The sequence below is a fragment of the Marmota monax genome, unplaced genomic scaffold (assembly GCF_021218885.2).
Source record: "Marmota monax isolate L192 unplaced genomic scaffold, Marmota_monax_Labrador192_F-V1.1 WCK01_AAM20220418_F8-fsc00076, whole genome shotgun sequence".
In the NCBI taxonomy this organism is placed as follows: Eukaryota; Metazoa; Chordata; class Mammalia; order Rodentia; family Sciuridae; genus Marmota; species Marmota monax.
This window is the reverse complement of record NW_026692843.1, coordinates 8,790,376-8,812,782: the sequence shown is the minus strand read 5'-3', so window position 1 is coordinate 8,812,782 and position 22,407 is coordinate 8,790,376. Positions and strand designations below refer to the sequence as shown.

General features: G+C 58.8%; 2 protein-coding genes across 6 annotated transcripts in view; both read right to left on the bottom strand.

Annotated features, from left to right (window-relative positions):
- Nucleotides 1–1,175: 1,175 nt before the first annotated feature.
- On the bottom strand, nucleotides 1,176–2,345 carry Utf1 (undifferentiated embryonic cell transcription factor 1). Its single transcript, XM_046448733.2, has 2 exons — nucleotides 1,793–2,345; nucleotides 1,176–1,710 (listed from the first exon to the last, which is right to left on the bottom strand). Exons 1-2 carry the CDS (start codon nucleotides 2,343–2,345, stop codon nucleotides 1,226–1,228), a joined length of 1,038 nt encoding a protein of 345 aa, XP_046304689.1. The 3' UTR covers nucleotides 1,176–1,225.
- A 3,991-nt stretch (nucleotides 2,346–6,336) lies between these two features.
- The window catches only part of Kndc1 (kinase non-catalytic C-lobe domain containing 1), a 48,312-nt gene continuing 32,241 nt past the window's right edge, over nucleotides 6,337–22,407 (bottom strand). For all 5 annotated transcript variants that reach the window (XM_046448877.2, XM_046448876.2, XM_046448878.2 and 2 more), the window contains 13 exons: nucleotides 22,279–22,372; nucleotides 22,110–22,207; nucleotides 21,785–22,005; nucleotides 19,733–19,846; nucleotides 19,140–19,287; nucleotides 18,871–19,050; nucleotides 18,087–18,293; nucleotides 17,351–17,433; nucleotides 17,036–17,186; nucleotides 10,517–10,639; nucleotides 10,378–10,437; nucleotides 9,571–9,728; nucleotides 6,337–7,933 (listed from right to left, as the gene is read on the bottom strand). In XM_046448877.2, coding sequence (XP_046304833.1) covers nucleotides 7,702–7,933; nucleotides 9,571–9,728; nucleotides 10,378–10,437; nucleotides 10,517–10,639; nucleotides 17,036–17,186; nucleotides 17,351–17,433; nucleotides 18,087–18,293; nucleotides 18,871–19,050; nucleotides 19,140–19,287; nucleotides 19,733–19,846; nucleotides 21,785–22,005; nucleotides 22,110–22,207; nucleotides 22,279–22,372 — 1,869 coding nt within the window. In that variant the 3' untranslated portion in view covers nucleotides 6,337–7,701. The remainder of the gene's footprint in view (nucleotides 7,934–9,570; nucleotides 9,729–10,377; nucleotides 10,438–10,516; nucleotides 10,640–17,035; nucleotides 17,187–17,350; nucleotides 17,434–18,086; nucleotides 18,294–18,870; nucleotides 19,051–19,139; nucleotides 19,288–19,732; nucleotides 19,847–21,784; nucleotides 22,006–22,109; nucleotides 22,208–22,278; nucleotides 22,373–22,407) is intronic.

Here is a 22,407-nt window from a genome sequence, read left to right as displayed (position 1 = left end):
ATACTGGGGATTGAGCCCAGGGCACTCCACCAGAGCTGTATCCCATGCTTTGTTAAAAAGTTATTTTCTATCCCAGTCTTGTCTTAACTTTTGAGACAGGATTCTGCCAAGTCTGAGGCCCCCAGGCAGGGGGCCTGTAGTGTCTCCAGTGGTGTCTCTGACTTCCCAGGGGGTATGCACTTGTACGGGTTGTTTGCAAGCTTGGCTCATCCAAAAGGCTTTGGGGGCTTGCAACTCTCAAAACAGAATGGGGGCACATGGCACATGTCTTAGATGAGGTGACATCCAAGTCAGCTCCGGACTGGTTCTCAGAGTTCCAGGACCTATTTGGTGTCTCCCCAGAGGATGTGGGGGAGGGGCTGTGGCCCTGCTACCCACTGGGCAAACCCCTCAGCTGTGTGGCCCGGATGGGCTCCCATACTTGTAAAATGGGGCCATTGTCTCGCTTAAGCACACATTGTCATGCTAGTGAAGGGCCTCAGGCTACATCCTTGCCTCTGGCCACCCGCCCTCCCCCACCCTGACTCTCCAGTGCAAGGAGGGCTCAGGAACTGCAGTTGCGAAAAAACTTCTGGGTAGTTTTGCTTCGAACCTCTGCTACCCAAGAGTTTAGACCCCAGCCCAGCCACCTCCCCAGGGACAAGATAAGGGCCTTCACAGGAGCTGCGCTCTAAGATCGTCTTTATGAGGAGCGTCCGACTGAGCGCAGCCCAGAGGCTCCAGACTGGCCCAGGCTAAGGCAGGACTTCGGGACGCTCCACCCACTCAGCGCTCGGCGGACCCGGCGCGGTCACCTTCTTACCCCTCCCCCTCCGGCCTTTCAGCCCTTCCGCAGAGGGCCGATTCTCGTCGCTGGTCCCTGCCACCGGAGATTCTGGTGGGCAAGGTCCGGTGTGGACTTGAGAGCGCTGGGTGGTAACCGGGACCCGTAACAAGATACCCGGTGTCCTCCCCGAGGAGACTGCGGTCCCACAAGTGCTCAAGGTCCCAGCACTCCCCAGAGTGTCAGCAAAACATCAGGAGCAAGCTGGAGCCCCTCCCTGGATCCCAAGGCATTTTAACGTTGCCCTGACCTTTGCAGCCCCTAACCACTCATTCACAGGATCAGGTCAAAAACAATCTTTTTATTGAACGCACCTAGGTTTGGGTGGGGGTAAGGGCTGTAGGAAGGGGTCTAGGCAGACGGGGGCTCTGCCCTGAAGAGGGAGGCTGGCCCGGCCGGGCCTCACTCTCGCGGGTCCCTCAGGACGCCCCGCTCTGCGGCTGCACTGCCCAAGATGAAACCCACGGCCAGGGACACCGTCTGGTCGAAGGAGCCACGCAGCTGCTCCACGTGCTGGTTCAGGGTCAGCAGCTGGTCGCGCAACGGTCCCAGGACAGCCACGATGTCGCCCAGGTGCGTCAGGGTCTGCAGCAGCGCGGCGTTCAGCGACGGGGGCGCAGCCTGTGGGGGCGCAACTTGTGGGGGCGCGCGGTCCTCGGGGCTGCCAGGCGGCTCGTCCGGGTCCTCGGGGGCGGGATCCGGCGGCGGTGGGGAGCCCCGAGCGTGGCCGCGTTCGGGGGAGACTGTGCGGAGAGCCGTCTGGGCGGGGGCCGGTGGGGAGCCCGGTGCGCGGCAGGCGTCCGCAGACTTCGGCACGGACGGGCTGAACCTGAGCGCGCAGACGGCGTCCACGTCTGGATCCCGGGCGGCCGGCTGCGGCGAGGCGCCTGAGGAGCGGAGCGCGTGGTGGGTCAGGGACACCGGCGCGTCGCTTCCTCCCCCTCCCCCAGCCTTTCCTCCCGCACATACCTGGGTCGTCTGGGGCGGGCGCAGCGGCGGCCGGGCGGCGGCCGCGCTGGGGGCGTCCGGGTCCAGAGGGGCGGCGGCGGACCCGCCTGCGCCCGTTGTCGCCCAGCAGCCCCATGAGCTCGCGGATCTGTGCGTCGAAGGGCCCGGGCGGCTGGCCCTGTGCGTCGCGGAGCTTGTCCTTGAGGAACTTGTACCGCCGGCGGCACTGCGCTGGCGTGCGCCGCACCTGCTGGCGGGCCAGCGCGGCGGACACGCGGCGATAGGTGGGCAGCGCCTGGCGGCGGTCCAGCAGCAGCGAGCGCCACACGGCCGGCTGCAGCAGCGTGCCCAGCAGCAGCTCAGTCTCCCGGGCGCTCCAGGGCGTGCGCTGTGCCGATCCCGGGGACACGGGCGACTGGGGCGACTCGGGCTCCGCCAGCGCGCCTAGCGTGGTGGGACCCACAGGTGGGGTCCCGGGGCCGTCCCCGGTCGGCCGCAGGTCAGCGTCGGGACTGTCTGGCGACGGCGGCCCCGGAGGCGCGAGCGGTGGCGGCCGCCGGGGACGGAGCAGCATCCCGGAGCCGGGCCGGGGCGCGCGGTTCCGGGGTCGGGGCCTTACCGTAGAGGCGCCCGAGCCGCCCACACGCGCTCTGAGGACCCTGCGCCGCCCTCCGCGTTGGTGCCGGGTCTACGCGACCCTCCCACCGCTGGGCGCCCCGCCCCCGGCTGCCCCGCCCATCAGGCCCGCCGAGTTCTGCTTGGCTTGTCCGTGCGTCTTGGTTTACTTGACTTTACTTATGGACGCCTAGGCCGACAAGTTCACAGAGCAGAGCTCAGCCTCTGTCCGACGTGTAAGAAATTGCAAAAACAATAGGGATCTTAGTGATCTTGTTTTTAAATCCATGTATTGAGGTACAGTATAATACAGAAATACATGTAAGGTCTCAGGGGTCATTTTATTTTTACGCATGTGCCATGCCCTTTAATCACCGCCCATATCCAGCGGTGGAACACTTCCAGCCACAAAAATGGTCGCGCCTGCTTTTCCGACCTCAGTGTTTTTTCCAAATAGTGCTTATCCTGACTCTACTACTCCCACCCCTCTCCCCAGTGTAGTTGTGTGTTTTGGCAAATGCACATCAGGCCTGTTCATTGTACTAATCCAGGCATCAATGGGGTGTTCACCTTGAAGCCAGGCTGCTTCCCTAAGGTAGATAGAGCTTGATCTGATAGAGCATCAGCCCGCTCTTGGGCCTAAAGTCATTCACACACGCTACAGAAAGGGACCATCTTTGGCCTGGTAAAGTGTATTTGTAGCTGTCAATATAGGTAACATAAAGTACTGGGCATTTCCTCTTTGAGACTAGAACCAAGACAAGAATGCCCAACATCACTTTCATCCAACCTTATTCTAGAAGTTCTAGCCAGTGCAGTAAGACAAGAAAAAGAAATAAGATTTATAAAACTGGAAAACAAGCAATAAGATACTCATTCTTTGCAGATGGGAAGACTGTGTACATTGGAACTAAAAAATAATCTCCAGGTCCCCAATGGCAAATGGTGAGAAGATACCATCATTTGTCATTAGAGACCTAGCAAACCGACCCCCCCCCCCCCACCCAAGCCAGACACTGATCACACCCAGTGATGGTGAGGAAGAATGGGTGCTCTCACCAGAGTTGGTGGGGATGCAGAACCGCAGCTACCATTTTTTTTTTTTGATATGAGAGACTGTACCACTTAGTTAGGTCCTTAGCCCTTTTTGTTTTTTTATTTTGAGATAGGGTTTGTGTTGGGAGGCTGCAGAATTGCAGCATATGCAGTCGAGGGGAGAAATAAAGAATGTCCACGCACTTCTGCCCCTTTCAATGGTTTATTCACTCAAATCACTCACTACAGTTTCACTCTATAGGTTCTTAATCAAGAAAACGACAATCCTTAATGCTAGGTACTGCAATAGACATAATCAATTCACAGCAAACAATTCTAGATTAACTCTAAGCACTGCAAAACCTACTTAATCATGATAAGCTAACAACAGACATTTCCTCTGCATGCTAAGTTCAAAAGTCTTAAGCCTTAGGCTTTAAGTCCAGCAGATGCACACTCACTCAGACCACGGTGATCAGGGGTGATCAGGTCCGGAACCAAGGCAGGCCTTTCCTGGCGTGGAGTGGATGACCGGTTGAGGAGGGGGTCATAGGGAGAAGTTGCAGCTCTCACCAAGGTCCAGAGGAGGCGGTAGAGTTTGAGAGCAGTGATCATCACGCAGAGGATCAGGAAAGATGACAATTGATGGGGTGTCAGGTGCTCATCAGGGTCTCCAGCTCGAGTGCATCCTTGTTTTGGCTGGCTGAATTCCTGTCTTTTATACTAAATTTGGGGGCTTTTGACCCCCCTTTCAATCCTTATCAGCTACCACTGGATTTCTGAGTGACATCATTTACCCTGGGGTAGAAACATCTGGTCTGGTGGTCTCCACCCAGATTTTCTCCCCTTCCCTCTTATTAGGCGAGGACAGCCTCCCAGGGGTGAGGGGAAGTAACTTGTTTGAGGTCATGCTGGAGGAATCTGTGGGTGTGCCTAATGAGACTGCAGGTTAAACTGGAGTTTTTAAAATGGAGTAGCTTAGGCTCAGGCTATGGTCATCCAAACAGTTTGCTAAGTTTCTGAGGATCCTCCTGCCTCAGCCTGGTTTACATACAATAGCTACTTTTGGGACAGTCTGGTGGATTCTTGTAAAACTAAAGTATTCTCTCCCGAGGATCCATCAGGCGCGCCCATGGTATTTATCTAGAGAAGCCGAAACCAGACGTCTCCCTAGAACCTGCACAAGGACGTTTATGGACCACAAGGCAGCCCATATCTTGTCCTGTGGGGGAGTAGGATTGGGGATCAGTGGGGTGGATGCTCACTTCCCTAAACATTCCTTTGGAAAGCTGCTGTGTGGGAGCATGATCTGTCCTAAGCTGGGGACCCCAAGTGTGCTTCTCTGTGAGGCAGTCGGGGTCTAGGGAGGTGGGGGCACTGAGCGAGGTGAGGAGTGGCAGGCAGAGGGTGGCTCAAGCCCAGTACCTCCATGAGAGTCATGCTGCCTCTGCAGCCATGAGGTGCTTCCCTGGTGTCCCTGGACTGTGAGAACCCTCAGACAGGAGACCAAGTCTCTAAGAAGGGAGCTGACTAGCTCTACGTCCTGCATGACATTTGGTCATCTGTGGTGTGATGTAATGAGCCACCTTTTCATTAGCTGGTGACTCTGGTCCGGGGCTTGGGTGAGGACCAGGGACTGCTTGCCTGTATCTCTTATGCCTGAGGCAGGTGAGGGCAGCCTCTGGCTGGCCACATGAACCTGGTTTGTCCGGGGCAGTACTACTTTTTCTTTCTTTGATAATTTCTTATTGTTTGTTTGTAGTGCTGGGAATTGAACCCAGGGCTTTATGTGTGCTAGGCAAGCATTCTACCAACTGAGCTATATCTCCCACCCGGGGACAGTATTTCTGGGCTACAGCTTGCTATTTTTGAGGTTCTCAGGCCTTCTCCAGGTGCCCTGTGCTGGTGCCTGGTGGCTCCTAGACGGGGCCCCTGGGGCATGTCTGTCTGTGTAGGCCACCATGTGGCTTCTTGGGCTTGCCACTGGCATGGTGGCCTCAGGGTCCTTGAACCTCCTGTGTGTTGGTGGTGTCCTCTGCTGCCGTGTGCAGGGCAGGCTCCAGTCGGCTAGGAGAGGCACACTCCTGCAGGCTGTACTGGCCCTGGGTTCTCCAGGGTCTAAGTTCACAGACTTGCTGCTCTGATGGGAGACCTTCCTGAGCAGTGTCTTCCAGCCTTGCAGGAGGGGAAGGGGTGGCACACAGGGCTAGGGCTTCAGTGACGTAGGGTGGGTGAGGCCTGGACCACTCACCTGGAATAGCTGCCACATTACTGTCCCATTGTCTTTTTGGCAGATAGCCAGGCAGATAGCAGCATTGTTCATTACAGGAACTTCCTCAGAGCCTCAGTACTTCCATAAAAACACCCAGAGTTCACACTCGAAACTCAGAAGAGCCTTAAGCTCCTCCTTTGGGGTGTCACCAGTCCTAACCGATCACGTGGGCATGAGAGCCCCCACAACAGTGCCCTACCTCACCCCATTCTGAGCCAGGGCCGAAGTCCTGGTGAGGCCTTGCTGGGTGAGCAAGGGATCCACTGTCTCACCTGTGGGCTGTGGGCCACGTTTGGGCTGCCGGGGGAACTGGCTGGGGTGAGCAGGGCACATGGCAGAACGGCCCGAGATGTGGACCTGTTTCCCAGGGTCCACAGTCCTCACTCAGCTTCGCTCCTGCAGCAGGAGGTAGGTTTGCTTTCACATTCCTGGGAATTTAAGGCACTTGGCTTCTGGTAGCACCTAAGTTAGGGTAAGTCTGCCGACCCGGGCCCTCTGGGTGTCACTGAGTGTGCAAGTGTGACCATGTGACGGTGCTGTGGCCTGGCAGTTTGGTTCCAGGCCTGGGCCAGGCACATCTGCTACTGCACATACCTCGCCTTACCCTCGGTGGGGTATGGCTTTGGAATGAGCCACACAGCAATGGCTTGGTAGAAATGACTTTATTCAGAAATCTGTACCGCGTGACATCAGGGTGCCATGCAAACAGTGCTGAAGCCGGAAGCCCGCTGCTTCCCCAGAGACAGTTGGGCTGCTGCTGCGCTGGGCACAGACAAAATCTGAAGACGGCGCTCATCAGCAGGACACCAGGGTCCTCACAGTGAGTCCCTCACACACGCGGAAGCAGGGCTTGGTCCCAGTGGGTTCATGTGGGGAAAACCTCAGCATTGACAGTACAGCACGCAGCTGCCCCTGAAACGTCACTAGTGGCTCACTGGGGCCACCTCCTCTAACACACAGTCTTGGGTCTCACAGCAGGAGGCTCCTGGGATGGCCCATGTGTCTAGCAGGTGAGTCTCCCTGACCCACTGCACTCCACAGGTTCCCAGGCCCCCCGGCTAGAGGGGCTCTCCACTCGCTGAGCCAGTGCTCAATACAGACTGTCTAGACCACAAATTCAGGGAAGGGCTTGGTACCACTGGGCAGCAAGCCTCATGTCCGTGTCTGACAAAGCGCTAGTGCTGGTGCCAAGCAGAGGGACGCGGTGGTCAGGAGTGCACATGCTTGGCAGCTGAAGGCATGGGTAGCCCTGCCGCACTGGCTGTGAGGTGTGCATAGGCGCCTTCAGCTCAGGTGGCCTCCCTGCTCTGGAGCTGCTGTTAGTGCCTCACACCCTGTTCCAGGGCTGAAGCCTTCGCCTGGGCATGTCCCTTAGGGTAGCTGTTCCCAGCTGGGGCACCAGGCATGGGGAGGAGCAGCGGCCACAGCAGGATGGCTGGCTGGGATAGAACTCCTTCCCCCACATGCTGGCACAGTGGGGTGCCCGTGGAAGGCCAGGTGGGTGGGTGGTGGGAGCATGATCCCAGCAGGGCCCAGTCAGAAGCCTGGGAGCTGCTGGTGCAGGGATCAGTTTTGGTCCTTTGCTTCTGGACAGGTGTGGCAACACTGTTCAGTGAGCAGCTGGGTCTGGAATCTGTGGGGTCAGGGATGGATGGGTTTTGGGTTGTTTTGGGCAGGAGTCACCAAAGAATAGAGAGACATTTGTTTATGGAGATATTGTAAATACGAAACTGAAGGAAGTCTACTTATTCTAGTTTCATTTCAAGTTGCAGCAGAAATGGGCTAATAAATGCTATGCCCACCCTGTGCAGTGTCCTGGAGCTGCCGCCTCTGCTGCTGGGTCAGGCTGGAGCAGCTCTGTGCGCCCTGTGGCAGGGCCTTGGGCAAGCTCCTCTGAGCTCCACCTTCAGATCCGGACCTGGTGGAAGTCCAGGTTCTGCGGGGTTCTGGGAATGCAGCTGCCTCCCCCAGCTGGTCCCGCTTGGACCCCCACCGACCAGGTCCTGAGCTACTGGAACGTGGCCTTCATTCTCCGCAGCTTGTCCTGGATCTTCCGAGAGTGCTTCTCGCTCGGGACCTGGTGCAGCTTGGCCCTGTTGTCTGCTGCCAGGATGGCAATGTCGGCCCCGCTGAAGCGGGCGATCCTCTGCTTGAGGTGAGACTGCAGCTTGGGGTCGGGGCTGAACGTGTAGGGGTTCTCCTGGAATGCGTGGACCTGGCTCACCACCTTGGCTATGTTCCTGTGGTGGGGAAGGAAAAGCCACAGTCAGTCTGCACAAGCCACAGGGAGTCGCGTCCCTGTGAATCCTGGTGTGTTCTTAGGAAAGGCTCGAACCCAGCGCTCTCAAAGCATAGACACCAAAGGGCAGGTTTCCTGCCTCTGTTCACAAGGCCTTGGCTCAGGTCCCACGTGGCCTCGCCCACTCTTGGTTCCACAGCGTTTACTGACCCTCTATCAGGCTGCAGAACTGAATGTCCCAGCACGAATGAAACCCAGTGCCAGTGGTCACGGCTCACCGGGGGACGATGCGTACAGATGTGTCCTTGTGTGGTGCCTCTACTCTGTGCTGCAGTGACGCCAGTGGCCAGCATGCCACTGGTTATCAGCTGAGGACTCAGGCCCTTTCGCCTGTCTGGGGGGTCGCAGGCCCCGCAGACAGGCACTCCGCCTGAGTCTGGATGGAGAATCAGTGTGTCCAGCAGGAGTTATGTGGCTTTTGTCCATCAGAGGCCCATGTGTCTACACACATCCACACAGAATCAAGAGAGGTCACCAAGCCTCGGCCCGAGTCCCTTCTAAATGGTGGCACTGCCTTGTGTCATTAGTTCTGTGTACGGAGGCAGGCTTTCTGGTCTCTTATGATAAACTTACATTTGGGATGCATTTTACATTTTTTTTTTTAAGTTGGTGACTGTCTGAATAGGGAGCCACTGTGCACTGGGTCCTCTGGGCCTTGTCTGTCCAGCCAGGCTGCAGCCTGACCAGGTACTCTGACTGCCACGTGGCTGACGCAGAGCACGGGTGAAGATGCGAGCTGAGAAGGTGAGGCTGAGACTGGGGCCTGGGTGTGTCTGCAAGCTATGGCACCTGGAGGGGTACCTGGGACAGGTCCTGGGTCTCTGAGGAGAGGCCACCTGGCCAGCACCTCCTGAGGCAGAATGAGAGCCAGGCTCCTATGAGGCCTGGGTGTGTGGGCTGCTGGAGGGTCATAGCAGTGGGCTTTGTAGCTACTCTCTGGTCCATGCCTCCCAGGCAGCATGTGGATGGCAGTGTGGCAAGGATGCTGGTCAGGGAAACAGCGGGCCCGGGAATGGCTGGAGAACTGACTGGTTCCAACTGATGTCTCGGTGAGGTGCCTCCGGGAGGCCTAGAGAAGGGACACCCAGGCTGGGGCATTCACGTACTGGGAGCCTCTGTGCTGCAGAAGCCAGGGAGGTGATGGTAGGGTGCCTGGGTTCCATCAGGAGGTCACTCGAGAATGTGGGGCATTTAGGGACCGTGGATACCGGCAGTACCGGAATCACACTGTTTTTTGAGAAGTGCTGAGGCCCTGGGGCAGGGCAAGGGCTGAGACAGGGTAAATGCCCTGGCCTCTGAGCTCCATCTGTAAGCCTGGACTCTTATGCTCTGGGCACAGAATGCCGACAGCCAGAGAGCAGGAGGAACTGGAGGAGGGGTGCACCTGAGACTGTTCACCTGTGGGCTCCATTGGTCATGGTGAAGCCTTCACCTGTGCCTGCTCACCTGTGGGCTCCATTGGTCATGGTGAAGCCCCCAACTGAGCCTGCTCACCTGTGGGCACTGTTGGTCATGGTGAAACTCTCCCACCTAGTCAGCTCACCTGTGGGCTCTGTTGGTCATGCTGAGCCCCCTTACCTGAGCTTGCTCCACCTGTGGGCTCCATTGGTCATGGTGAAGCCCCCTGTCTCCAGCTGCTGAATGTGCATGGCCAGGAGGCGGGCTGAGGGCAGGGTGGGCTGGGCTCGAAAGCGCCGACCTTCCATCAGACACAGGCTGTCGCTCTTCAGGAACACCTGGTGGCCCAGCCAGGGGTGTCAGCAGGAAGTCAGGGCAGCCTGTGTACTGGCTGTGTGTGGGGGGGTGCTGCACAGCACTCTGACTGCACATTTAGTTCAACATGAACCTGGGGTTCCTGGACTGAGGGTTGTAAGCCTGGACTCTTATGCACTGGGCACAGAATGCCGACAGCCAGAGAGCTCTGAGCTGCTCTAACGGCAAATTCCTTATTCTCTGCTGGGCTCCTAAAGAGCCAGGAGCCCGACCTTCCCAAATGAGACCCATGCTGGCAGGTAGTGCAGCCCCGTGATTGTGTTTGCAGTGAGGACACACCAGCCCGCCCACGTGGATGCTGACAGTTGAGGCTCTGGCTGCCCCACTTTGGAAAAGTCCAGGTCACTTCTACAGTGTTTTCTGCTGATTATCCTCCGGGGCCCCCTGGGTGCCTAGAGCAGGTCTCTCAGTCAGCCGTGCTCAGGTCCCACTTCCAACCTGGGTTGGTGCCCTGTGCCAGGAAGGCAGCCCAGCCAGGCCATGTGACCTGGCAGGTGGGGCCCCTTTGCCTAGGTGACCAGGCTGTGTCTGGGGTCCTGACATGGGCTGTGTGGGTGGGTGCCCTGCAGGGTGTGCAGTAAGGCCTGAGGTTGGAAGCTCTGTGGTCAGTACCTCCACGGCTTTCAGCTCCTCCAGGACCTCTGCGATCTTGGCAGGCAGCATTCTCCAGGCCTGCAATGGAAGCGCAGGTGAGACCCCTGCTGGCCGTGTGCCTTCCACCCACCCATGGCCATGGCCCAGGTGCACGCACAGGAGACTGCCTCACAGCCAGGTTCTCTAGCCCACCCAGGATCTGCATAGCTGTGGCGAAGTTCCTCTGCTCATAGCAAGACTTGGCCACCAGTAGAAACTTGGACAGCACGTTCACCTGCAGCTGAAACAAGGAAGCAACAAGTTCAGTGTCTGGGAGCAGCGGCGGGGGGGTGGGCAGCTCAGTGGAGAGGCTTGCCCAACACGCACGGGCGCTGGACTCCACCCCCAGCACTGCAGAACCAGGCCCAACAGAGAGAAGCAGATGTTGTGAGCAGGTTAACCAAGGTTCAAGGCACAGAGTGGTATGGCTGGGTCATTTGTACAAAAAGAAGGTGGGTGGGGTTCACAGGTCTATAGTGGTGGTGGCTGTGGGGGCTCCGCTGGCAGTGGGGTGGGCTTCGCTTGACCAGCCAGCTCCCACCAGGGTTCTCTGCAGTCTGGTGTGGTCCCTCCATCCCCTGCCTCCATTCCCTCCCTCCGCCCCCTCCTTCTATCCCCTCCCTCTGTCCCCTGCCTCTTTTAGTCCTGTCTCCTGCCCATCTCTTGCCTCCAGCAATGGGTGGCTTCTCACACCTTCTCACCACACACCACGTGGCTGCATTCATGGACCCACTTCCAGCCACTTGAAGACCTGGAGAATCTGGCTCGTCCTTGGTTTCTGAGCTGCCCTGCCCTTGTGGCCAAGATGGGCACCCTTCAGGTGGGAACAGGACGTGTGCTGGACACCTTGCACCAGGTGTGACCAGGTCTGCTTTGGTCCTGCCTGGCGAGGGTCAGCCCTACTTCAGGAAGTCCTTGGTGACCAGTTCTGCCGTGGTCCTGTGGGGTAAGGGTTAGCCTTGCCCCAGAGGTCCTTGGTGACTAGCCTCTGGCTATCAGCTTGAGCCTCTTAAAGAGTCTTCAAAGATTCTCACTTGCTCATAATTTGTAAGTTAACATCTCAATTTTATTCTTCATAGATACAAGGTATATCATTTTCAGTGTTTTCAGATAAAAATCATTCTATCACTTTTTTTTTGTTTTTAATTCTTTTCCCCTCAGTGCTGAGGATCAAACCCCAAAACCCCAGGGCCTCACACCTGCAGGCCATCACTCTACCACTGAGCCACATCCCCGGTCTGGTTTTTAATTGTAAAAACGCATAGTTATGGCTGTGGTGGTACAGTCTGTAATCCTAGGGACTCAGGAGACTGAAGCCGGAGGATCGGCAGTTTGAGGCCAGTATGGGCAATTTAGTGAGACCTTGTTTCAAAATAAAAAAGGGCTGGGGATGTAGCTCAGTAGTGAAGTCTCCCTGGGTTCAACCTTCAGCACAGGAAAACCACAATAGAACACAGAGAGTTGTAATGTTCCCTGGGCTGTCCTCAGCGGTCCTCCCCCAGCATCCCACCCAGCCAGATGCTCTGTTAAAGAAGCCTCTTCCTCCCCGGCCCCTGGCGGCCCTGGCCAGCCTTGTGTCTGGGGCTTGGGCCCTCAGGTGCTGCCCATGCTCATGATGGAGCCTGCAGGCACTTCCTTTCTGTCTGGCTCTGTCTCTTGTGTGCGGTCCTCAGCTCTGCCACCTTGGGGTGTGCCAGAACTCCCTCCTTCTCAAGGTTAGATGGTGTTTCTGGATGTGTGTCCTCATCTGGCCCCCATCTGTGGACATTCAGCCCTGGGCTAGTGGGACCAGGGTCGCGGGCCTGCCAGGCAGGGATTCTCCACTGAGCTACATCCTCAGCCCACTCCACTAAAATAAAAATCCTGTTTTGCTTTCAAACCTACCACTATTCATCTAAGAAAAAGACAGAGTTCATTAAGGTGAGAAATTTCACACCGTCTCTTCTCTTGTCTTTCCACCCCTACCCCAAGCATTAGGTAGAGTGCCGCTGGTGGCCAGCAGCCTCTCTGGCTGGGAGGGGCTCAGAGGGGACTGTATATCAACCAGAGCTAACGTTGACTCCATTATGCTTTCTGTCAATTTCTGTATTTTAACAATGTTCTGGGAACATGAGTTTGCAAATGTAAAACTCAGCTTTGTTCTGAGTTACACCACTGGCACCACAATAAGTGGAATGCAGAGATGTGAAAACCATGTAGACTTCAGATTGTGCTGAGCACACTGGACAGAGAGACCCTGGCAATTTTGCGGGGAACACTTCCCTGGGGAGACTGTGTCTGTGTCCTGTCTCAGAGAATTGTTCCTTTCAGGGGGTTCTGCTCCTCCTGGTGGTTCTCCTCTTCCTGGTGGTTCTCCTCCTCCTGGTGGTTCTGCTCCTTCCTGGTGGTTCTGCTCCTCCTGGTGGTTCTGCTCCTCCTGGTGGTTCTGCTCCTCCTGGTGGTTCTCCTCCTCCTGGTGGTTCTGCTCCTCCTGGTGGTTCTCCTCCTCCTGGTGGTTCTGCTCCTCCTGGTGGTTCTGCTCCTTCCTGGTGGTTCTCCTCCTCCTGGTGGTTCTCCTCCTCCTGGTGGTTCTGCTCCTCCTGGTGGTTCTCCTCCTCCTGGTGGTTCTGCTCCTCCTGGTGGTTCTCCTCCTCCTGGTGGTTCTGCTCCTCCTGGTGGTTCTCCTCCTCCTGGTGGTTCTCCTCCTCCTGGTGGTTCTGCTCCTCCTGGTGGTTCTCCTCCTCCTGGTGGTTCTCCTCCTCCTGGTGGTTCTCCTCCTCCTGGTGGTTCTGCTCCTCCTGGTGGTTCTCCTCCTCCTGGTGGTTCTCCTCCTCCTGGTGGTTCTCCTCCTCCTGGTGGTTCTCCTCCTCCTGGTGGTTCTGCTCCTCCTGGTGGTTCTCCTCCTCCTGGTGGTTCTGCTCCTTCCTGGTGGTTCTCCTCCTCCTGGTGGTTCTCCTCCTCCTGGTGGTTCTCCTCCTCCTGGTGGTTCTCCTCCTCCTGGTGGTTCTGCTCCTCCTGGTGGTTCTCCTCCTCCTGGTGGTTCTCCTCCTCCTGGTGGTTCTCCTCCTCCTGGTGGTTCTGCTCCTCCTGGTGGTTCTCCTCCTCCTGGTGGTTCTGCTCATCCTGGTGGTTCTCCTCCTCCTGGTGGTTCTCCTCTTCCTGGTGGTTCTGCTCCTCCTGGTGGTTCTCCTCTTCCTGGTGGTTCTCCTCCTCCTGGTGGTTCTGCTCCTCCTGGTGGTTCTCCTCCTTCCTGGTGGTTCTGCTCCTCCTGGTGGTTCTGCTCCTCCTGGTGGTTCTCCTCCTCCTGGTGGTTCTGCTCCTCCTGGTGGTTCTCCTCCTCCTGGTGGTTCTCCTCCTCCTGGTGGTTCTCCTCCTCCTGGTGGTTCTGCTCCTCCTGGTGGTTCTGCTCCTCCTGGTGGTTCTCCTCCTCCTGGTGGTTCTGCTCCTCCTGGTGGTTCTCCTCCTCCTGGTGGTTCTGCTCCTTCCTGGTGGTTCTCCTCTTCCTGGTGGTTCTCCTCCTCCTGGTGGTTCTCCTCCTCCTGGTGGTTCTCCTCCTCCTCGTGGTTCTCCTCCTTCCTGGTGGTTCTGCTCCTCCTGGTGGTTCTGCTCCTCCTGGTGGTTCTGCTCCTTCCTGGTGGTTCTGCTCCTCCTGGTGGTTCTGCTCCTTCCTGGTGGTTCTGCTCCTCCTGGTGGTTCTGCTCCTCCTGGTGGTTCTGCTCCTCCTGGTGGTTCTCCTCCTCCTGGTGGTTCTGCTCCTTCCTGGTGGTTCTGCTCCTCCTGGTGGTTCTCCTCCTCCTGGTGGTTCTGCTCCTCCTGGTGGTTCTGCTCCTCCTGGTGGTTCTGCTCCTTCCTGGTGGTTCTGCTCCTTCCTGGTGGTTCTGCTCCTCCTGGTGGTTCTGCTCCTCCTGGTGGTTCTGCTCCTCCTGGTGGTTCTGCTCCTTCCCTGGTGGTTCTCCTCTTCCTGGTGGTTCTGCTCCTTCCTGGTGGTTCTCCTCCTCCTGGTGGTTCTGCTCCTTCCTGCAGCTCTGTGGTTCTGGTTCTGGTTCTGGGGTGGAGGATGATGCTCAAGAGTTTTGCTGATGTGGCGTCATGGGTGGCTTTTGCCCTCCCATGCTGGGAGTCACTGTCCTGTTGCCTGCAGATTTCCCTCTGCCCACCCGTGTCTTGCGAGCTGGGCGTTGTTTACCCAGATGGACAGCTCTTCCTGCCACCTTGGGCTGAGTGCAGCAGGTGACAAGCCGCCTCTCTGGCTAGCAGGGGGCCATCCTCCACCTTCCCGGCAGCTCGGCTTGAGAGGGGCCTGAATGCTGAGGTCTGCAAGGTGATTGTCACCATTGTTTCTCTGGTCCTATGAATCCCAGCCACATAGGCCCCATTGGAAGAGCCTGACAACCAGTGTCATGTGATGTTTGTGACGTTGTGGATCAGAGGACACTGATCAGCCAGGCCCTGTTCCTTGTGCTGGTGAAGACAGTGGGTTGTGTGGCTGATGAGTGTGCGGCGGCGGGGACAGCCTGTGAAGCCCAGGCCTGGGAACTCTGTTCCTGTGGGCTGCTGGGGTTGGGTGGTTTGCCTCAGGGAACCTGAGTTGGAGGCTTGATCCCCAGGGTGGCCCTTCAGGAGGTTGGGGTTGAGGGACCCGTCGCAGAAGGTTCAAGGCACTCTCGGGGGGGGGCCCCTCTGGCTGCCTTGAGTGGCAGTGGCAAAGCCCCAGCCTGGGCCCTCTGCTCCCTGGATCCTGTCTGGCCATTTCTCGTTCACCCCACCAGCACCCCTCCACCTCTGCCACTGTGATGTCAAGGCCACAAGAGTCCAGCTGATGCAGGTGCCAGGCATTTGAACCTCTTCATAAACAGCCTCCCTCTACTGACTGACACGTGAGCCTCAGTTGCTCCACAGGGACCGTGGCTCTGAGAGACTGCGGAGAGGAAGAGCCCACAGTGGAGGCTGCTTTGGAGTCCAGCAGGGCCTGGACCTCTGGGCTCCAGGGCAGCCCTGGTCGACACCATCCCAACTCTGAATTTCCTGTGGTGCACCCAGCCCACGCCAGAGCCATGCTGGCGAGCATGCCGGGGGCCTGTGTCTGGGTCCAGGTCTGCTTCAAGGGAGCTGCGGCCCTGGTGGTGCGTGCTCACTGTGACCTGAAGTCACTGTCCTCTTGCTGTAGGAGACAGGGCCACATTGCACAGGAGCCCTCGTACCCTGATGCCTGTCCTCTGCCTGCCGGTGTGGCCACCTCACAGGAGAAGAACCTAGCTAACCCCAGCTCACAGAAAGCCAGGTCCTGTGGACCTCCATCCAGGGAACTGGAGGCCCTTGCAGTGGGGAGCTTGCTGCATGAAGGTGCAGACCCCTCAGGCCCGAGGCTGGACACTGGGCTCTTCCTGGGTGGAGGGTGGTCCCTGCTGGGCTGCCAGGAGCCCCCTGAGAGCAGGTGGTCAGGTTGGGCTGAGAAGCTGTTGGGCAGACCCAAGGCCTGTGGGACTTTGGAACCTTGGATTTGGCCACAGCAGCTGGAGCTGGACCCTGTCCTGGCCAGAACACTGAGCTAAGAACATTCCAAAAGGGCTGAGGTCTGCAGCAGGAGCATGGGCTGCAGGCAAGGAGTTTATGGCTGCCTTAGAGGAGCTCTGGGCAGGGCGGGGTAGTCACAACCCTGCCCCGGGGCAGGACAGGCACAGGTGTGAGGGCCGCCTGGCCAAGGGCTTGCTCTAACGGAGCCCTGTGGGAGGGTGTGTGCAGGACTGGGGACTGTGTGTGTGAGAGGGCCCTGTTGGAGGGTGTGTGTGTGTGTGTGTGTGTGAAGGATAGTGTGTAAGTCAGGCCGTGTGAGCGTTTGAGTGTGTAGGAAGGAATGTGTGTGGGTGTGTAACAGGGAATGTGTGTAAGAGGGCCCTGTCACAGGGGCTGTGAGTGTGAGAGTGGGAATGTGAGAGGGCCTTGCCGGAGGGGCTGTGTATGTATGTGAGAGGGAAAGTGTAAGAGTGCCCTATCAGGCCGTGTGAGTGTTTAAGTGTGTGAGAGGGAATGTGTGTGAGTGTGAGAGGGAATGTGTGTAAGACGGCCCTGTCACAGGGACCATGTGAGTGTGTAAGAGGGCCCTGTTGGAGGGGCCATGTATGAGTGTGTGAGAGGGAATGTGTTTAAGAGGGGCCTGTTGGAGGGGCCATGTGTGAGTGTGAGTGTGACTGTGTAAGAGGGTCCTGTCACAGGGGCCGTGTGTGTGAGTGTGTGAGAGAGAATGTGTGTAAGAGGGTCCTGTTGGTGGGGCCGTGTGTGTGTCAGAAGGTCCCTGTTGGAGGGGCTGTGTGAGTGTGTGTAAGAGGGCCCTGTCGCAGGGGCTGTATGTGTCTGCGGGTCTGTGTGTAAAGGACCATGTGTGAGAGGGATGTGAGTGTGAGCACTAGCGTGGCCGGTGTTTCTGGGCAGGGTCCACATGTCCTGGTGTCCTGTAGCCCACAGCGCTGGAGCTTCTGCAGAGGAGGAAGGGTCGGCCTGGTAATGTGACGGCCATGCCCGTCTGGCCCCTTTGACTTGGGTTGAGTGTTGCTGTGAGGGACAGGAAGTGTGGGCTCCCTGCCCCTGGAGAAGGGGCCGGCTATGGGCCCGATGCCCGTGGGTCCACGCCTCTCTCTGACCTCAGCCAGGAGGTGCCTACCTTGGAGGTGTGGCTGGTCACGATCTCGGCAGCCACCCAGGTGCTGACGTCGTCTGCGTTTCTTAAAAGCTGTAGCAGGTACTTGTCCTGGATGTAACTGGGCAGAAACAGGCTGCAGGTTTGGGCAGACAGAGACTCGGAAGAGCTGGCTCTGGGGAGAACACGGAGCACTTCACCTGGGGATGGGGCTGGTGGCCCCTCCCGGCCCCGGGGCGTGCGGAGCCTCTCTGCAGCCAGGAGCAGCCAGGAGGCACTTGGGGGAGGCCCCCGAACCCTCCACCAGACCTCTGGGCCTGGGACTCCATGACCACTCACTTGGGGATGGTTCCACTTGTGTCCATGACACCCAGGGCCCGTGAGTTCAGGAAGTGGACGGGGTGGCACTTTTGAAACAGTTCCTGCCGGGACATAGAAGCAGATGGTCAGGCCACTGTCCCCAAGGGCCTGTAAACCACGGCAGTGTCCCAAGGAGGGCTGGATATTTCGTGTCGTCTCTTGGAGTATAGGGTGACCTATGCAATGGGCCAGTGTGCCATGAACTTGACCAACAAGCTCCCGTGCTCAGTCCTTGGGGCCGGTGACATGGCCAACCCTGATAATGGTAGGATTTCTTGGCATTTCTGTCACCTGCCTTATGGTATCCTAGGACAGCAGGGGGTCATGGAGGGGCTCCTGGGCTCTGGACCCAGGCCAGGAGCAGAGAGAGGAATTGGGCAAGGGCATGAGGAGCTGTGCTGACCCAGGTCCAGAGTGTGGTGGCCAGTATGTGGTGACCTGTGTGCCATCTGTGTGCCCTGAGCAGCTGGAGAGGAGGGTCCAGCTTGGCTGGAGACCAGTTCTGACCCTGACTCCAGCCTCCCCACTCTTGGAAGCTGCTCCTTGGGACCTGCGTTCCTGGCAGCCAGGTCCCTCTTTGACTGTCCCATCTATTGCTCAGGAAGTGTCTGCTGAGGCCCATGATGCCAGATTGTCCCTGGTTTGCCCCTTGCTGCCTGTGGCCAGCCCAGTATGGGTCCTCTGCCCCCTCCTGGTGCCCGCAGCCCCCACGCACCTGTTGCAGCAGCGTCAGCTGAGTGAAGAGCTGGTGCGTGCTGTACTCTGTCAGGAAGTAGGACCCCTTCCCGCTAGCTTTGGTGTAGGGGCCGTAGAAGTCCTCGAAGAAGCAGGGCTTGGGCAAGGCAGACGCAATGGTGTACTGGCGCTCCCTGTGGTGTGGCAGGGTCAGCCCGTTGCCCCGGGGCAGTCTCCAGGAGAAGCTCTGCGGGCAAGCCAGGTCCCCTCTAGGTCAGGCAGGCCAGGTGGGGGGGGGGCGCTGGGTGAGGACAGGCAGGGTCCTGCCCAGGGCTCTTCAGACTGGCTCAGCCAGAGTCAGAGAGCAAATCCCTCCCATTCACTCTTAGAACAAAGACCACTGTCCTGGGTTCTTCCACCCAGGCCTCCCACCCAAAGGTCAGAGAGGCGTTGGCTAGGCACAGTAGGACCCACCTCATGGGAGTGCGTGGTGGGCCCCTCCACTGCCCTTGCCCAGGGCAAGGGACCAGCCCCAAAGAGGAATGTGCATAGAGAGCATGTGTGTGCACATGTGTACACACACGTGAGTGCAGGTCCATGCGCACAGTGCGCACATATACACACATGCATGCACGTGCAGATCTGTGTATGCAAGTGTGTTCCTGTATGTGCACACTGTCTTCCAGATCGTGTGTGCACATGCATGCATTCTCTGGATGTCTATGCATGTGCATGTGAGCACTTGCACACCATGTCCTCCAGGTGGGTCTCAGGGAACATCATCTGCCCATACAGTGAAGCCCTTCCCTGGGAAATGCCCCCACCTTCCTGGAGATGCCATCCTCTGAGAACCTCTTGCAGAGGGCATTGAAGGGTCTGGTGTCCTCCTCAGCCTCCTTGGGATCCTCTAGGTCTGTGCTGCGAGGGGAACCGTCAGCCCGCCGGTCAGTGCCCACTTCTAGGAGGCCCAGCAGGTGCTCAGCAGAACCGTCCAGGGGCAGGATCTAAGCAGAAGCATGGCAGGGGTGGGGTCAGGGCAGCGCCTCCCTCTGTGCAGCCTGGGGTGCTGGCTGGCCAGAGGTGCAGTGGCCACCTTAGAGGAGATGAAGTCCTCCAGCCGCCCCAGCAGCCCTGCATTCCTGGTGAAGTCCACGGTGTAGCAGTCCTCCACCCAGGCCTGCAGCACGCAGAGGCTCCGCCTGTAGATCTTGGTGAAGGTCGAGGTGGGGTCCTCGTGGGCCCTGGAGGGAGACAGGATGCCTGTGGTGGGGCACCCAGCTTGTGTGGGTGAGGGGCATGCGGGGTGTAGGGGTGATGACCGGCCAGGCCAGAGACGAGGCCAGAGCTTTCCCCATAGCCCTCTGCCCCTCTCCAGCCCCTGTCACTGGCCCTGCTGCCCTGGAGAGGGAGGCTGAGGCAAGCAGGCCTCTACCCCCGCTTGGCTGTCCTCTGCTGGGGGTGGGCTTGGCTCTCCCCTGGGCCAGCAGGAAGGGGCCAGCCCTCGCCAACCGGGCTGCCTCCCAGGGCACCCAGATGTGCTGGCCACTGCCCTGCACCCTGCTGCTCTGCGTCCCAGCCTTGGCCTTCCCTGGTGAGGCTCTCCTGTGCCCAGTCCCTCTTGGGGTCACCTGGGGCCACCTTGCCCTTTACAGGGCCCTCTCCACAGCCTGTCCCAATTGGTGGTACCTGGACAGGGTGCTGCTGATGCGGTCCAGGAGGAAGTGCAGGAAGTCCTGTGGTGTGCAGAAGTACCGGAAGGTGTACAGGAACTGCTGGACGTAGCCCTCCAGGAAGGCATCGCTGGGGAGAGAGCCACAGCCTGGAGCCTGGGCCTCAGGGGTCTCTCCCTGATCTGGATTCACCTGTGCTGACGATGGGGGGGGGTCCTGGGGCGAGCGTGAGTGTGTGAGGGAGTGTGGCTGTGTGGCTGTGGGCTCTGAGAAGGAGAACCTCTGTGTGAGCTGTGTGCTCCTGGGTGTGGATGGGGGAGCTCTAGGCAGCTCAGATGCCCCTGGGGTCCTGCATCCCTGAAGTCCCCAGCCTTCCTGATGTACAGCACCAGGCCCCCGTCCCAACTCCGCAGGCCGCCTCTGAGGGCTGCACTCGGGTGCTCAGGGAGCCGCACCTGGACGGAGCACCATGCTCACAGTGTCCTCACTGGGTGTCCCAGCTGGGGACACTGACTGGAGCCCCACAGGTGGGCAGGGGGCGGGGGAGGGCTGACAGGGTGCTGCCCAGGTCCAGGGAGGAGTCCAGGGCTGAGACATTGTGTCCACCATAGGGGACCCCCTAGGGGACGAGGACCCTCATGGCCACAGCCCAGGGGGGGACTAGACAGCCGCTGGCTCAGCTGGCCCTGCAAAGGTGATGCTTCTCAGAGCTGGGCAGAGGCCCTCGTGCCTCGTGAGCATTCACCAGGGCCCCGCCCACTACAGTGCTGAGCTCCCACACGCACCACACCCTTGCGTGTACACCAAGCATGCATGCCACACATCACGACTACACCACACAGCACCCCAGTGTGCACTGTGTGTGTGCAAGCTTGCACATAACTCATGCACAATCACACAGTACCCATGTTACCCAACACATCATCCACATGCACACATGTACCACAATACCACATAAGGCCCCACATACCACACGACACAGTACACATCACACATCACATGCACCACACCATACATCACAGACACAGCACATGCCCATGAACGCACATCGCTCTATACACACTTGGAGCACAGCACACCCCTGAAGCTGGCAGCAGGCCCCATGGTGGGCATGACTGCACCCTCCTGCAGGCAAGGGGAGGCTGAGTTGAGGGTCAGCCTGGAGTCCCAGCAGGCAGGAGGCCCCAGCATGACTGGGTGAGTGCTCCTGGGAGACAGGGCTGGTGGGAAGGAGGCAGCTGTGCCAGGAGGCCTGGGTCTCTAGAGGGAATCCTGTTCCTTGACTGTCCTCTCTGGGCCCTGCTGATACACAATGATCAGGTCTGGGGTTGCCACAGCCCCTGACCCAGAGGATGCAATGGTGTAGAGCCTGGGAGGAGCCCTGTCATCTGGGAAAGCCCAGGTGATCCATCTGCCCCCATGTCTAGTGTGGGTCGTGCCATCGGGGGAAGAGAGCCTGTGGGAGGCCTGGTGCCTGGGAACCTGGTGACCCTGCCAGGCCAGAGGGCATGGGGCTGGTGTGTGGGAGAGGTGGGCACGTAGCCACAGATGGCTCTGCAGCCCTGGCAGAGGGAGTGGGTTCCAGGGCTCTTCCCTTGCTTCCTGGTGGTCACTCAGGGCATCTGACAGCAAAACAGAGCTCACACCAGAGGCTGGGGTGCAGCAATGCACACTCAGTGCTGAGCCCAACCCAGGCCTTGCTCCAGGGGTTATGGCAGAGGGCGTGTCCACCCCTCTGGGCCGTACCAGGCTCCCGTGAGCATTCGTGTTGGAAGCCCAACGGCGTGCTCATCATGCAGCCTGTTCTCCACTCTCCCAGGACAACCTTCTGGGTACACCCTGAGACCCGAGGCCGGGGCATCTGCAGAAACGGCTGAGGCTACTTGGCACAGTGAACACAGGTCAAATGAGCAAACATTTTCCTGAATGAAAGAACAACCCAGCTTAGATGGGGCTTTCCCTGCCTCTTCTGGGGCCTGTTTCCTTTTCCTGAATGAGCTCTTCCCGCCCCTGCTCTCAACCTCGTGCCCAAGGATCGGCAGGCACCTCCCCGGGCACCTGTGCGCACCTGGAGTAGAGGTAGGCCATGAGCCCCAGTGGCGTGCCAGCCTGCAGGATGCGGGCCTTCTGCTGCCGGCCCCCACGCGGGGGCTTGTTGACGTTGTAGAAGATGAGGGAGGAGGACGCGTCCAGGGGGCTGAAGTCCAGTGTGTCGCAGGGGGCTGCCGCGATGTTCACGATCACTGGCAGGGCGCAGGGCTCCAGGCCCCAGCGCTCTGCGTACATGACCTGGAGGAGGGCCGAGTCACCGTCACGGCTGGCCGCGCTCACCCTGCCTCTGTGCCCCGGGAGGGAACCTGGGTGCCATGTGCCGCGCAGGGGAAGGGCCTTGCCTGCAGGTACTTCTTGACCAGGCTGAGGAACTGCACCTTGGCCTTCATCTCCTCCAGCTGCCCTCGCAGCTTGGACAGCATGGTTTTCACCTCGGAGCCTGTGGGGCAGAGCGGTTGGCACTGGTGGCCCCCAGGCCCCGGGCTGGCCTGGCTGTCGGCTTGGGCTTACCTTTGTTGCGCTTTTCCTTCTGCAAGAGCTTCTGGTAGAACTTCCAGGTCTTCCGGTAGTTTCTCTTCTCTATCAGGAGATGCTGCTCCAGCTCCTAAGAGGAAGCACACAGTGTCAGCCCAACTGCCA

Excerpts from the sequence above, each read along its gene's own strand:
- Utf1 (XM_046448733.2), bottom strand. The coding sequence starts at position 2,345 with ATGCTGCTCCGTCCCCGGCGGCCGCCACCGCTCGCGCCTCCGGGGCCG. Across the intron at positions 1,711-1,792 it reads GCCCGCCCCAGACGACCCAG|GCGCCTCGCCGCAGCCGGCC; the intron begins GTATGTGCGGGA and ends TCCGCTCCTCAG.